Genomic DNA, 14,991 nt, shown 5'->3' on the forward strand with positions numbered 1-14,991 from the left:
ATTTACCCCCAGGTAATGGGATTCAGCCTCAGCTTATTGGGATTCAGCCTGTGGTGTTGGGATTCAGCCTCAGATATTAGGATTCACTCTCAGATATTAGGATTTACTCCCAGGGAATTCAATTCAGCCTCAGCTATTGGGACTCAGCCTCAGGTGTTGGGATTCATCCTCAGCTATTGGGATTTACCCCCAGGGAATTGGATTCAGCCTCAGCTTATTGGGATTCAGCCTCTCAGGTGCTGGGATTCAGCCTCAGATATTAGGATTCATCCTCAGCTATTGGGATTTACCCATATGTAATGGGATTCAGCCTCAGCTTATTGGGATTCAGCCTCAGCTGTTGGGATTCAGCCTCAGATACAACGATTCACCCACAGGTAATGGAATTCAGCCTCAGTTATTGGGATTAACTCTCAGCTACTGGGATTCAGCCTCAGGTGCTGGGATTCACCCTAAGATATTAGGATTCACCCTCAGTTACTGGGATTCCCCCTCAGGTATTGGGATTTGTCCTCAGCCGCTGGGGTTCACTCTGCAATACTGGGATTCACTCTCAGACACCGGGTTTTCCCCTGCTGTTGGGATTCCCCCGTGCCCCCACTCCCATCCCCTCGTGGCAGCACCGCCTCACCCCGGTCGTAGTCTCTGCTGCGGTCATCGTAGCGATCTCTGCCGCCGAAGCCGCGGTCCATGTCGCGCCGCGGGCCATCGCGATACCGATCGTCGTAGCGATCCCGATACCCTGCAGGATGGGGCCGACAGGCGGGGTCAGGGCTCACGTTACCCCGTGCCCGCGGGTCCTTGTCCCCGTGTGGACCCCGACTCACTGTCCCCGAAGGCGTCGTCCCCGCGGCGGGGTGGGAAATCATCGAAGCTGTCGGAGGCGGCAGGACGGGCGCGCCAGTCGCTCTCAAACCTCTCTGAGTCCCGGAAACGGTCCCGGTCCCGTCCAAAGCAGCGATCGTCCCGGTCTGAGGGATGGGATGGGGAAGGGGAAAGGGGAAGAGAAAGGGAAAAGGGGAAGAGAAAGGGAAAAGGGGAAGAGAAAAGGGGGGGGGGGGGAAGGAGAGAAAGAGAGTAAAGGGGAGAGGGGATGAGGAAGGTGGAAGGGAAATGGGGGAAAGAACAGGGAAGTGGGAAAGGGGAAGGGGAGGAAAAAGAGGAAAAGGAGAGAGGGAAAAGGGAAGAGAAAAGGGAAGGGGGGAAAGGAGAGAAAGAGAACAGAAGAGTAAAGGGAAGAGGGGATGAGGAATGTGGAAGGGAAATGGGGAAGAGAACAGGGAAGTGGGAAAGGGGAAGAAGAGGGAAAAGAAAAGGAAAGAGGGACAGGGGAAGAGAAAAGGGAAGGGGGAATGGGGAAGAAGGAAAGGAAATGGGGAGGACAATAGGGAAGTGCAAAAGGGGAAGGAGAGGGAAAAGAGGAAAAGGAAAGGAAAGAGGGAAAGGAGAAGAGAAAAGGGAAGGGGGAAAAGGAGAGAGAGAGAAGAATAAAGAGAAGGCGGGATGGGGAAGGTGGAAGGGAAATGGGGAAGAGAAAAGGGAAATGGGAAAGGGGAAGGAGAGGAAAAAGAGGAAAAGGCAAGGAAAGAGGGAAAGGGGAAGAGAACAGGGAAGGGGGAAAAGGAGAGAAAGAGAAAAGGGAAGGGGGAATGGGGAAGGAGGAAAGAGAACGGGAAGACAACAGGGAATGGAGAAGGAGGGGGCAAAGAGGAAAAAGAGGGGGAAAGGAAAAGAGGAAAAAGAGGAAGAGAAAAGGGAAAGGGAAAGAGTATAGGGAATGGGGATGGGGAACAGGAAAGGGAGGGGAAAGGAAAGAGGAAAGGGGAAGGTGAAAGGGAAAGGTACAAGGGAAAGGGGAAAGGGAAGGGGAGGGGAAGTGGGAGAGCATGAGACAGGGGCTGGGGACAGAGCGCAGTGTGGGGACCTGCATGTGGCAGGGAGCACCGACGCTCTGGAACCACACAGTGCTGTGCCACTGTGTGACAGGGACACAGATGTGGGGACAGTTTGGTAGGTCCCCCACTGCTGAGCCCCTGCTCTGCCCAAAGCCAGCCTCCACTCCAGCCTTCAGCCCAAGACTCCAAATCCAGAGTTTCTGACCCAAACTGGCAGTGGGGGTTCAATGGAGCACCTGGCTGAGCCCTAGGAGCTCACCTTTATCCTGAGCTTGGTCAGCAACATCCACTCGTATCCTTCTGTTTCCTAGAGACTGGGAAAAAAAAAAAAAGAGAGGAATCAGTCCCCTGGAATCAGCTCCAGCCTCCAAATATTGGCCCCAACCCTGAGGGATTGGTGTGAGCCAATGTTGGAGCAATGGTTGAGCACAGAGCAGGCAGCTTGTGCACCACGGAGGCTCTCCTGGAGAACCAAAAATCAAAGGTTTGCTCTCCTTGAGGCCCGAAAGGCGAAGTTCTGCTCTCCTGGAAACCCTAAAGGCAACATTCTGCTCTTCTGGGACTCTGAAGGCAACATTCTGCTCTCCTGGGCATCCTAAAGGCAAAGTGCTGCTCTCCTGGGGGCCCTAAAGGCAACGTTCTGCCCCATTTCAGCCCTTCTCCCACAGTTCTGTGCAGCCCCAGAGAGGTCCATACTTGGTGCCACTTTGATGCCTCCTAGGACATGCAGTGCCTGCCCTGCTGCTGACACTTGGGGTCCTGAGCTCACCTCCTCATTGAGGCTCAGTGCCTGGAACAAGGAGTCGATGTCTTCAAACTCAGCGTAGCCAAAACCTTTCAACCTCTCAGGGTTGGTGGGCTCCCGCGGCAAGCGCACAGCACTGATCTGTGGGGAACAAGGAGGAGGAGGAGAAAGTAAGAACGTGCTAGGGCCACTCTCCTGTGGTCAGAAGCAAGACCATGGGGTTGTCTGTGAGCACGTGGCTCACTGCTATCCCTGGGGGTCGCCTGTTGGCCCCATTTTATCCATTCGGTAGAACCCAAAGCCATCAGATGGTCCTGTGATCTGTAAGGACCCTTCCAACTCAACCATCCTATGGTTTGATAATCTTTCAGGATGCTTCCATCCCAACCATTCTATGGTTCTGCAATCTAAAAGGATCCTTCCATTCCAACCATCCTATGATCTTCCAGGACCCTTCCAACCCAGCTGTTTTTTGATTCTGTAATATTAAAGGACCCTTCCAACCCTTTAAGGACCTTTAAGGACTCTTTCCACTCAATCCATTCTATGGTTCTACGGTTTTGTGATCTTCAAGGACCCTTCCAACCCAAGCAGGTTCAATGGCTCTACGATCTTGAAGGTCCCTTCCAACCCAACCATCCTATGATTCCACGATCTTCAAAGACCCTTCCAACTCAACACATCCCATGGTTCTATGATCTTCCAGGACCCTTCCAATCCAACCACTCCATGGTTCTATAATCTTCAAGGATGCTTCTAACTCTAACATCCCATGGTTTTATCATCTTGAAGAAACCTTCCAATCCAACTGTCTCACAGTTCTATGACCTTGAAGGACCCCTGAAGCCCAACTATCCCACGGTTCTATGATCTTCAAGAACTCTCCAGCCCAACCAGTCCCATGGTTTTATGATCTTGAACCACCTTTTTATCATTCTAGGATCTTGAAGGATCCTTCCAACTCAATCATCCCATCGTTTCATGATCTTAAAGGACCCTTCTATCATTCTAGCATCTTCAAAGACTCTTCCAATCCAATCATCCCATGACTCTATGATCTTCAAGGACCCTCACCCCATTTTGGGGCTGCAAACACTTCCAAGCATCGTAACACCCCTTTCCATGGCGTGCAACATGACCGCTCCCACTCCCAAAACACCACAGAACCCCACCACAGATCACCACGCCGTGCCCCCCAAGTGACTCACATTGAGGCCCCTGAAGAAGTCCTTGATGGAGTCCTCGGTGACGTCGTAGGGCAGGTTGCCCAGGAAGGCCGTGTAGGGCGGGCACTTGGGCAGGCGGCTGCGGTCGATGTTGGGCTCACGTGCGGCGCGGGGGGCGGTGGGCAGCAGTGAGCGGTCGATCAGCGGAGCCCGGTACACATCATCATCATTGCTGTGCCAAGCGGTGGAGACTGTGGGAGAGAATGGATGGGCTGCAGGAGTTGGCCACAGCGTGGAGGTGGTGGCCATGGGCTAAAGGAGGTGGCCACCATGTGGAGGTGGTGGTCGTGTGCTGCAGGAGGTGGCCATGGGCTGCAGGGGGTGGCCACAGTGTGGAAGTGGTGGCCATGGGCTGCAGGGCATGCTCTCAGCATGGAGGTGGTGGCCCTGGGCTGCAGGGCATGCTCACAGCATGGGGGTGGTGGTTACAGCATGGACATTGTGGCCGTGGGCTGCAGGGGGTGGCTACAGTATGGAGGTAGTGGTCACATCATGTTGGTGATGGTCACATTGTGCAGCTGGTGGCCAAGAGCAGCAGGGAGTGGCCACAGCATGGAGGTGGTGGCCATGGGCTGCAGGGAGTGGCCATAGCATGGGTGTGGTGACCATGGGCTAAAGGGGGTGGCCACCATGTGAAGGTGCTGGTTGGGTGCTGCAGGAGGTGGCCATGGGCTGCAGGGGGTGGCCGCAGTGTGGAGGTGGTGGCTACACCATACTGGTGATGGACACATCGTGTAGATGATGGCCAAGAGGAGCAGGGAGTGGTCACAGCATGGAGGTGGTGGCCATGGGCTGCAGGGCATGCTCACAGCATGGGGGTGGTGGTGACAGCATGGGGGTTTTGGCCACGGGCTAAAGGGGGTGGCCACCACATGGATGTGGTGGTCATGTGCTGCAGGAGGTCGCCATGGGCTGCAGGGGGTGGCTACAGCACGGAGGTGGTGGCCACATCATGTTGGTGATGGCCACATTGTGTAGGTGATGGTCACATCATGTAGGTGGTGGCCAAGAGCAGCAGGGAGTGGCCATGGTGTGGAAATGGTGGCCACGGGCTGGAGGACGTGCTCAGAGCATGGGGGTGGTGGTCATGGGCTGCAGGGGGTGGGCTCAGTGTGGAGGTGGTAGCCATGGGCTGCAGGGTTGGCCAGAGCAGGGAGGTGGTGGCCATGGGCTAGAGGTGGAGGTCACATCACCTAGATGGTGGCCATGTGCTGCAGGTGGCAGACATGTCGTGCAGATCGTGGCCACTTTATACACAGTGGCCACCCCACAGCAACAGGGATGGTGGCCACCCTCTTTAGCCCATAGCCACAGACACGGTGGCCACCCCACACAGACTGTGGCCCCTCAGCATGGACAGTCGCCCCCCAAAACAGACAGTAGCTGCCCTAGGCTCGCTCTCACCCCTACCGTCGCCGTCCAGGTCATCGGTCTCATCGGCCCAGCTGACTGGCTTGGGGATGTAGGTGGGCGCACCGCTGCCGCCATCCTCCGCCAGGAAATCAGTCAGGGTCAGGGTCTTCCCCTTCTTGTTCTTCTTCTTGGCTGCTGCGGGGTGGGGGGGGGGCCAGATTGGCACCAGGGCTCTGTCTGTACTCCCCCCCCCCCCCCCCCAACTGGTGGCAATGGGATGTGAGGAGGAGGGGGTGGGGGTCAAGAGCTGCATTCACACACAGCTGCCCCAAATCGGTGAGGAGCTCTGCCAGAACGGCATGGGTGTCACCAAATCAGGTGTAGAGCTCATCGAATAGGCACGGAGGTCACCAAAACTGACACAGAGGTCACCAAAATGGGCACGGGATCATCAAAACTGGCACGGTTGCCAAACTTGGCAGAGCTCCTCAAAATCAGCACAGGGGCTGCCAAAATCGCACACAGTTCCCCAAAATCAGCTCGGGGTCACCAAAACTGACACAGGAGTCATCAAAGCCGGCACAAGGATCCCCAAAATTGGCACAGGGGTTGCCAAAACTGGCACAGAGGGTCACCAAAAGCACATGAAGATACCCAAAAACATGTTGAGAACCCCAAAATCTCACAGAGCTCCTCACAAACATGAAGAGGTCCCCAACACCAGCACAGGGATCACCAAAACTGACACAGAGCTCCACAAAACCAACATGGGGAGCCAGCAAAAGCACATGGAGACATCCAGAAACACGCAGAGCTCTCCAAAATCTCACAGAGCTCCCCAAAACCAGCATGGGGGTCACCAAAACCAGCACACTGACTGCACGCTGCACAGGGCCAGCACAGCACTGCTGCCACCATGCACTGCACAGGGCCCAGCACCATAGCACTGCCACCAAGAACAGAGCCCAGCAGCACACGGACATGATGATGGTGCACTGCACAAGTCCCAGCAGTGCATGGGGTGGTGCTGATCCACTGCATCATGCCCACAGTGCCCAAATGTCACTGTGCGTTACATCAGGCAAGCACCACCACGCTGCACCACACACTGCAGAGCCCAGATGTGATGAAGGTGCACTGCATTATGCCAGCAGTGCCCAGATGTCACTGCACAGTTCATAAAAGCAGTGTGACAGCACTGCCACCACGCTCTGCATGTGGCCCAGCACTGCACAGAGAAGCAATGATGGTGCACTGCACGAGTCCCAGCAGTGCACAGGGTGGTGTTGGTGCACTGTGTGGGGCCAGCAGGGCCCAGATGGCACTGTGCATTGTACATAGACAGCACCACAGCACTGCCACAATGCACTGCACAGAGTCCCAGCACTACGCAAATGTGATGACGGTGCACTGCATGACTCCTAGCAGCATGTGGGGTGGTGCTGGAGCACTGCACAGGGCCAGTATTACCCAGATATTACTGTGCATTGTACACAGCACTGCCACCACGCAGTGCACAGAACCCAGCCTTGCACCACTGCATGATGCCAGGAGTGCCCAGATGTCACTGCACAAGACCAGCACCACAGCACTGCACCGCATAATGCACAGGGCCCGGCGCTGTACAAATGCTGATGATGGCACACTGCACAATTCATAGCAGTGCATGGGGTGGTGCTGGATCACTGCATGGGGCCTGCATTGCACAGATGTCACTGTGTGTTGCACACGGCCAGCATCTCAGCACTGCACCACGCACTGCACAGATGTGATGAAGGTGCACTGCATGATGCCAGCAGTGCCCAGATGTCAACGCATATTACACATGGCCAGCACTACAGCACTACACCGTGCACTGCACAAGGCCCAGCACTGCACAAACATGAGGATGATAGTGCACTGCACCGGGTGGTGCTGATGCACTGCATGGGCTCAGCAGGCCCCAGATGTCACTGCGCATTGCACACGGCCAGCACTGCAGCGCTGCCACCACGCACTGCACAGAGCCCAGCAGCGCACAGAGAAACGATGATGGTGCACCGCACAATCCGCAGCCGTGCACGGACGCCGGTCGGGCCGGGAGAACCGGCCCGGACGCTGTCGCCGCACGGCACACACGTCACCCCGCGTTGCGCAGCGCCCGGAAGCGCTTCGGCTGTCCCCGTTCCTCGCACCCAGCCCCGCACCGCCGCTCCCGGCCCCGCACCGCGCCCCACGTGGACCCCCCCCCGGCTCCGCGCCTGCGCAGGTCCGCGCCCGTCCCCCCCCCCCCCCCCCAAGGGGCGCGGGGTGTTTGTGTGTATGGGGTGGGGTGGGGGGGGCAAGGCCCGAAGGCCGCTCCCGGCCCTGAAGGCCCCGCAGAGCCGCGGTGCCGCCCCCGCAACGCCGCCAACCCCTCGCCCGACCCCGTCTCGAAGCAGCGGTGGGGCAGCGGAGTGGGGAAGGGCCGCTCGGAGGTGGCTTTGGGGCGACCGCGGGGCGGTGTGGGGTCGGAGCCGCCGCGCGGCGCTCACCTGAGGCCGCCATCTTGGCAAGAGGCAGAGAGAGGGCGAAAGGCCCGGATGGAGCCGTCACGTGATCGCCGGAGCCACGCCCACTTCCGGCGGGGCGGGGCGCGGGAAACCCGGGGCGGGGGGGGGGTCAGAGGGGGAGTTCGCAATGCCGCGTGTGCGGCGGGCACGTGGGCGGTGCGTCACAGAGTGACAGAATGGCGCGGGTTGGAAGGGAGCTCAAGGATCGCGGAGCTCCAACCCCCCGCCAGACGCAGGGCCACCAACCTCCACATTTCACAGCAGCCCAGGCTGCCCAGGGCCCCATCCAGCCTGGCCTCCAACACCTCCAGGGATGGACGGGGCATCGCAGCCTCTCTGGGCAGCTGTTCAGCCCCTCACTGCTCTCACAGCACACAACTTCCCTGACATCCAACCTCCGTCTGCCCTCCCTCAACTTCATTTCCCCTCGTCCTGCTGCCATCTCCCCTTTCACAGAGCTGCCTCCCCTCCTGGCTGCAGGCTCCCTGCAGGCTGCACTCAGCTCACCCCCAGCCTTCTTTTCTCCATGCTGAACGAGCGCAGCTCCCTCAGCCTGTCTTTGTAGTGGAGGTGCTGCAGCCCCTGCTCATCACCAGCTCCTCTGGGCCCTCTCCAACAGCTGCCTGCCTTTCCTGTCCTGGGGGCTCCAGCCCTGGACGCAGTGCTGCAGATGGTACACAAGAGCACACAAGATGCTCACAAGAGCAGAGCAGAGGGGGACGATCGCCTCCCTGTCCCTGCTGCCACCCCTCTGCTGCTGGAGCCCAGTATCCCATTTGCTTTCCGAGCTGCAGTCACACACTGCTGGCTCCCGTTCAGCTTCTCATCCCTCGGGACCCCCAGGTCCTTCTCTGCAGGGCTGCTCTCAAGGATGCTCCTTCCGATCTGTATGGATGCCTGCCATTCCTCCAGCCCTAGTGCAAAACCAAGTGCACTGATATGTGTGTTTGTGTGTCTGTTCATCTGTCTGTTCATCCCAGTCCCCGTGTAACGCAGCCCGTTGTGCAATGCACCCCCTCCAGACTGTGTGCCACCAGTCTGTGTACAATGTGTGGTCACTCATTGCTGTGTAATGCAGGTTCTAATGCAGTGCACCATCACAACCCGCCATGCACCACTAGTTCACATGCAATGCAGTCGCTCCCCTGTGCAATGCAGGTCCTCGTGCAATGCACCATCACCCCCCTGTGCTTCACCAGACCATGCACAACACACAGCCACTGCCTTGTGCAACGTGGCCCCTTGTGCAACACATGGTGCACTACTGCTTCTCGTGTGTTGCACCAGCATTGCCTGGTGTCCAATGGAGCATATCATTTGTTCAGTGCATCATCGTGCCCCTCCGTGCACCAGCAGTTGTGGAATGCACAGTGATGCCCCCTCTGTGCACCTCCTCTTGTTGTGCAACGCGTGGTCAGTCCTCCCCATGCACTTTTGGCACTTGTGTAATGCACAACCACTCCTCCCTGTGCAATGCAAGTCCTTGTGCAATGTGCAATCACCCCCCTATGCATTGCTGGGGCAGTGCAATGAATGGTCATGCCCATCACTCCCTCTCTCATTCTCCCTCGCTTTCTTTCTTCCTCCCTTCTTCTCTCCCTCCATCTATCTGCCCATCTATCCCTCCCTTTCTCCTTCCTTCTCTCCCTCTCTCCTTCCCTCTCCTTCTCTTCCCCTCTTTTTTTTCCTTTCCTCCTTCTCTCCATCCATTCTTCCTTTCCTCTCTCTATTCCTCCTTCCCTCCGTTCTCCCATCCCTTCCTCTCTTCCTCCCTTCCTTTCTTTCCTTCCGTTTCCCTCCCTCCAACCCCTCTCACCCTCCCTCCATCCCCTCCTCCTTCCTTCCCTCTCCATCTCTCCATCCCTCCCACCTCTTTTCCTCCTCCATCTCGCATCCCTCCACCCCTCCCTCCCTTCCTTCCCTTCTTCCCTCCCCCTGCTTCTCTCCCCACCTCTCCCTCCCTCCATCTCCATCCCTCCTTTCCTCCACCCATCCATCCCTCTCTTCCTCCCTCCATTCCTCCCTCCCTCTCTCCCTTCCACCCTCTCCCTCCATCTCTCCATCCATCCATTCCTCTCTCCATCCCTCCCTCCATTCATCCCCACTTCTCTCTGTACCTCCATCCTTCTTCCCTCCCTCCCCTCTCCCATATCTCCACCTTTCCTTCCTTCCCCCAACCCGTGCCTCAGTTTCCCCACCACACACACTGCACTGAGACCCATCTTTGTCACTTTGCTCCTTTATTTGTGGGGCAGGGGGTGGCACCTCGCCGTCCCCCCCTCAGTAGCTCCGCACTTTGACCTCTTTGCTCTCGGACACCACTTTGCCATCCACCGTCCTCTGGGTGCTGCGCTGCGTAGTGACCGTCCCCTCCGTCCCCAGAGCATCCTGCAGACTGTGGGGCAGCGGGTGTCCCCGTGTCACACACTCCTATGTTACCCACTCCTGTCACCCACCCCTGTGTCACCCACCCCTGTTACCCACTCCTGTCACCCACCCCTGTGTCACTCAGCCCCATGCCACCCTTCCCCACTGCTACCCCAAGGAACTTGGAGGGGACATCAGGGCTGGGGGGAGGAGTTGGGTTGCCTGGCCACTGGATGCCACCACTGTCCCTGTGCTGTCCCCAGATGTCCCAGCAGATAGGATACGGACGTGTTTGTACCCACAGCTCATCTCTCATGGGTGTCACTGTCCCTTTGCTGTCCCTACAGAATCCCCACTGGGTGTCACCACTGTCCCTTTGTTATCCCTATAGGATTTCTCAGGGGTGCCACTGCTGTCCCCTTTTTGTCCCTATAAGGCCACCAGAGGTCAGGACCTGCACCTCCCAGAACTGGGGCTTGCCCCATTGAATGCCACCACTGTCCCCTTGCTGCCCCCAACCATCCCAGAGGATGGGACATAGACATCTCAACATTTGGTCTCGCCCCACTGAATGCCACCACCACAGTCCCCTCCCTGTCCCCAAAGGACTACACAGGGGCTCACCCCACTGTGAGCCAGCACTGTCTCCTGTCTGTTCCTGTAGGGTCATGGAGGTCAGAATGTGGATTTCCCACCACTGGGGCTCAACGCTGATGGATGCCATCATTGTCCCCTTGCTGTCCCCTCTCTGTTCCTATAAGGCCACAGAGGTCAGGACCTGCGCTTCCCAACACTTGGTCTCACCCCACTGAATGCCACCACTCTCCCCTCTATCTGTCCTGTATCCCCTCTATCTGTCCCTGTAGGGTAACAGAGGTCAGAACTTGGACTTCCCAGCACTGGGACTCAACAGTGATGGATGCCATCGTTGTCCCCTCACTGTCCCCTCTATGTCCCTATAGGGCCACAGAGGTCAGGACCTACACAACCAAGTGCTGGGTCTCTCTCCACTGAATGCCACCACTGTCCCCTTGCTGTCCCCAGACATTCCAGTGGATGGGACATGGACATCCCAACACCAGGGCTCAGCCCACTGTGTGCCATCATATCTGTCCTTATAGGGTCCTGGAGGTCAGAATGTGGACTTCCCGCCACTGAGGCTCAACACTAATGGATGACAACGTTGTCCCTTCACTGTCCCCTCTCTACCCTTAGAGGACCACAGAGGTCAGGACCTACACATCCCAACACCGGCTCTCACCCCACCCAGATGCCCCACAGTCCCACAGTGGTGCCACCCCCCATGTCCCACCTGAACCCCTCTCCTCCCTCGAGCAGCGCACGGTACGTGGCAATCTCAGCTTCCAGCTTGCTCTTGGCGTCCTGCAGGGCGCAGTGCTCCCGGTTCTGACGCTGCAGTTCTGCCCGTGCCTGCGCCAGCTCCTCCTCCCCGCGCAGGATCAGGCCCTGCAGCTGCTCCAGCTGTGCCCCGTATCGCGCCTCCGTCTCTGCCAGGCTGCCCTCCAGCCCCGCGTTCTGCAGCGTGACTCCAAGAGCTCAGTGGGGGTAAGGGGCCTGAACCCTCCCCTCCCCCCAATTCCCTCATTCAGTGGGGTCATCCCCTATGAGGTTGGGGGCTCTTGGGATCAGGGACATCCATGTAGTCACTCCTTATGGGACTGAGTGGTTTGTGGGACCGCCATGGGGTCATGCGCTATGGGGCTGGGGGCTCCTGGGGTCAGGAAGCCCCATGGAGTCACTCTTTATGGGGCTGAATGCCTTACAGAACATCCGTGGGGACACCCCCTACAGAACTGGGGGCTCGTGAAGACAGGGACCCCCATGGACCCACACTTTATGGGGCCAGGTGGCTCACAGGAACCCCATACTGTTGCACTCTAAGGATCAGGAGGCTGGTGGGACCCCTGTGGAGTTGTACTCTATGAGGTTGGGGGGGCTGGTGGGATCCCCATGAGGTAATGTACTATGGGGCTGGGGGCTCTTGGGATCCCTATGGAGTTGTACTTTATGGGGTCAGGGGGTTGGTGGGACCCCCATGGGGCAGTACTCTATGGCGTTGGGGGCTCATGGGGTCAGGGACTCCCATGGAGACCCACTTTAAGGGGCTGGGTGGCTCACAAGACACTTCTACAGGGTTGGGGGGCTGTTGAGATCCCAATGGGGTCACACACTATGGGGTTGGTGGCCGTGGGGTCACTCTATGGAGTCAAAATGCTGTGCAGTCACTCTCTATGGGGTCAGGATGCTGTGGGGTCACTCCCTATGGGGTCAGAGGACTGTAGGTTCACTCTACAGTGCCAAGATGCAGTGGGGTCATTCTCTTTAGGATGAGAGGGGTGTGGGGTTACTCTATGGGACCGGGGGGCTGTGGGGTTGCGCTTTGGGGTCACCTGGCTGCGCAGGGCATCCAGGTCGATCTCCAGACTCTGCACTGAGCGGCGCAGCTCCAGCAATCGGCTCCGTGCTGTGTCCACCTCCTTTGTGCTCTGTGTCACCTCCAGCGTGGTCTCCGTGATCTGGGGTGGTGTGGGGAGGGGAGTGGGGGGCACAAATAAGTCCAGGGAAGTCAGCAAAATGGAGCCCGTAAGGAGGATCCTCAGTGTGGGGTGAAGATTGCATTGGAAGATGCTCCCACTGCGGGGTCGCCATTGGTTGTGGGGTGTCCCTAATATTGGGTAAGGACAGCGCTGGGAAATGTCCCCACTATGGGCCTGGTGTCCCCTGTGAATGGGGTGTCCCCCAAGAGATGTGCCCCGTGTGTGACCGATAGAGGGCCACCAGGACACCCCACAGACCACCCCAAGGGTTGTAGGAACAGCCCAAAGTCTCCTTGAAAGACCCCAAAGACCACTGGAACGCCCCAAGAACTATAGGAACACTCCAAAGACCACCAGAATACCCCAAGGGCCATTGGAACACTCCAAGGACTATACGAACACCCCAAAGACCACCTTGAAAGACCCCAAAGGCCCTTGGAATGCCACAAGGACTATAGGAATGCCCCAATGACTGTAAGAACAGCCCAAAGACCACCAGAACATCCGAAGAACTATAGGAACACCCTGAGGACTATAGGAACACCCCGAAGACTCCTTGAAAGACCCCAAAGACCACCGGAACATCCCAAGAACTACAGTTACACCCCGAGGACTATTGAAACACCCCAAAGACCCCTTGAAAGACTCCAAAGACCCCCTAGGACTGTAGGACCACCTGCTGCCCCCACTGCTTCTCCAGCTCCTCCAGGTTCTTCTTGGCCAACACGTCGTATTGCGCCCTCAGCTCTGCCAGTGCCTGGCCCAGGTCCTGCGCCTGCGGTGCGTCCACCTCCACCGTCAGCCCCGCGGAGGCCGCCTGGGCCTGCAGTGCGTTCACCTCCTGCCAGGGGACAGCAGGTCCTGGTTTGTCCCCGTGTGCCCTTGATGTGTTCCACGCATGTCCCCAGCGTGTCCCTGATGTGTCCCCGGTGTGTCTGTGATGTGTCCCTGGTATGCTCACAGTGTGCCCCCACTGCGTCCCTAATGTACCCCCAACATGTCCTCAGTGTGCCCCACTGTGTCCCTGAGGTGTCTCCAGTGTGTCCTCTGTGTACCTAACGCATTCCCAACATGTCCCCAGTGTGTCCGTAATATGGTGTCCCCAATGTTTCCCTAATGTGCCCCCAGTGTGTTCCCAACATGTCCCCAGTAGGTCCCCAATGCACGTGCCCCCAGTGTGTTCCCAACATGTCCCCAGTAGGTCCCCAATGCACGTGTCTCCAGTGTGTCCCTGATATGTCCCCAGCATGTTTTCAATGCGTACCCAATGCGTTCTCAGCATATCCCCAGTGTGTCCCCAGCGTGTCCTCAATGTATACATAATATGTTCCCAACACTTTCTGGATGTGTACTCAATCTGTTCCTGATGTGTCCCCAACACGTCCCCAGATTGTTCCCAGTGTGTCTCAAATATGTCCCTAATGTGTACCCAGTGTGTCCCTAATGTATCCCCAACATGTTGTACCCAATCCATTCTCAACATGTTCCCACAATGTCCCCAGTGTGTCTCTAATGTGTCCCTAATGTTCTCAGTGTGCACCTGACATGTTCCCAATGCGTTCCCAGTGTGTCCCCAATGTGTCTCCAATGTGTCTATGATATGTCCCCAACATGTTCTTAATGTGCCCCCAACGTGTTCTCAATGTGTCCCCAGTGTGTCCCTAATGTGTACCCAACGTGTCCCCAAGGTGTCCTCGATGTGTCCTTGATGTGTCCCTGATGCTGCGCCACCCCACCTCCTCGTGGTTCTTCTTCATGAAGATGAGCTCCTCACGCAGTGCCTCGATCTCCCCCTCCAGCTGCAGCCGTGCCATGTTGGTGTCATCCAGCACCTTGCGCAGCCCCGCAATGTCGCTCTCCACTGATGTGCGGATGGCCAGCTCTGCCTCGTACCTGCAGGGCACCGGCTCAGGTCTGTTATCCCACCCCACCCCACCCCACCCCACCCCACCCCACCCCCTCCCATCCCATCCCATCCCATCCCATCCCATCCCATCCCATCCCATCCCATCCCATCCCATCCCATCCCACCCCATCCCATCCCATCCCATCCCATCCCATCCCATCCCCACCCCATCCCATCCCATCCCATCCCATCCCATCCCATCCCCACCCCATCCCATCCCATCCCATCCCATCCCATCCCATCCCATCCCATCCCACCCCATGCCATCCCACTTCTGTTCTGTGAATCACACCCCATTCCCATTCTCGTTCCCGTCCCCACCCCATCCCTATCCTCATCCCACCCTATTCCCATCTATGCCCCTGGCCATTTTCCCATTCCCATCTATGTTCCTGTCACTGTCCCATCCC

General features: G+C 57.6%; 2 protein-coding genes across 4 annotated transcripts in view; both read right to left on the reverse strand.

The window, feature by feature from the left end:
- The window catches only part of EIF4B (eukaryotic translation initiation factor 4B), an 11,670-nt gene extending 3,860 nt beyond the window's left edge, over nt 1-7,810 (reverse strand). The window contains exons 1-7 of one of the 3 annotated variants that reach the window (XM_042836696.1): nt 7,733-7,810; nt 5,277-5,414; nt 3,849-4,057; nt 2,665-2,781; nt 2,155-2,209; nt 828-971; nt 632-742 (exon numbers count right to left, since the gene is read on the reverse strand). In XM_042836696.1, the coding sequence (XP_042692630.1) occupies nt 632-742; nt 828-971; nt 2,155-2,209; nt 2,665-2,781; nt 3,849-4,057; nt 5,277-5,414; nt 7,733-7,745 (787 nt within the window). In that variant the 5' untranslated portion in view covers nt 7,746-7,810. Of the gene's footprint in view, nt 1-631; nt 743-827; nt 972-2,154; nt 2,210-2,664; nt 2,782-3,848; nt 4,058-5,270; nt 5,415-7,732 lie in introns of all 3 variants that reach the window. The other 2 variants (XM_042836694.1, XM_042836695.1) reach the window with 2 other exon arrangements.
- A 2,163-nt stretch (nt 7,811-9,973) lies between these two features.
- Nucleotides 9,974-14,597, reverse strand: KRT18 (keratin 18; the record flags this gene model as incomplete). The annotated part of the gene is made up of 5 exons (XM_042836698.1): nt 9,974-10,145; nt 11,430-11,653; nt 12,529-12,654; nt 13,352-13,516; nt 14,412-14,597. Coding segments are annotated over 5 exons (816 nt in total), but the record flags the coding sequence as incomplete, so codon positions are not given.
- Between the last annotated feature and the right edge of the window lie 394 nt (nt 14,598-14,991).

Source organism: Centrocercus urophasianus, unplaced genomic scaffold, assembly GCF_019232065.1.
Source record: "Centrocercus urophasianus isolate 14NV4802_14NV808 unplaced genomic scaffold, USGS_Curo_1.0 seq_626, whole genome shotgun sequence".
NCBI classification, from domain to species: Eukaryota; Metazoa; Chordata; class Aves; order Galliformes; family Phasianidae; genus Centrocercus; species Centrocercus urophasianus.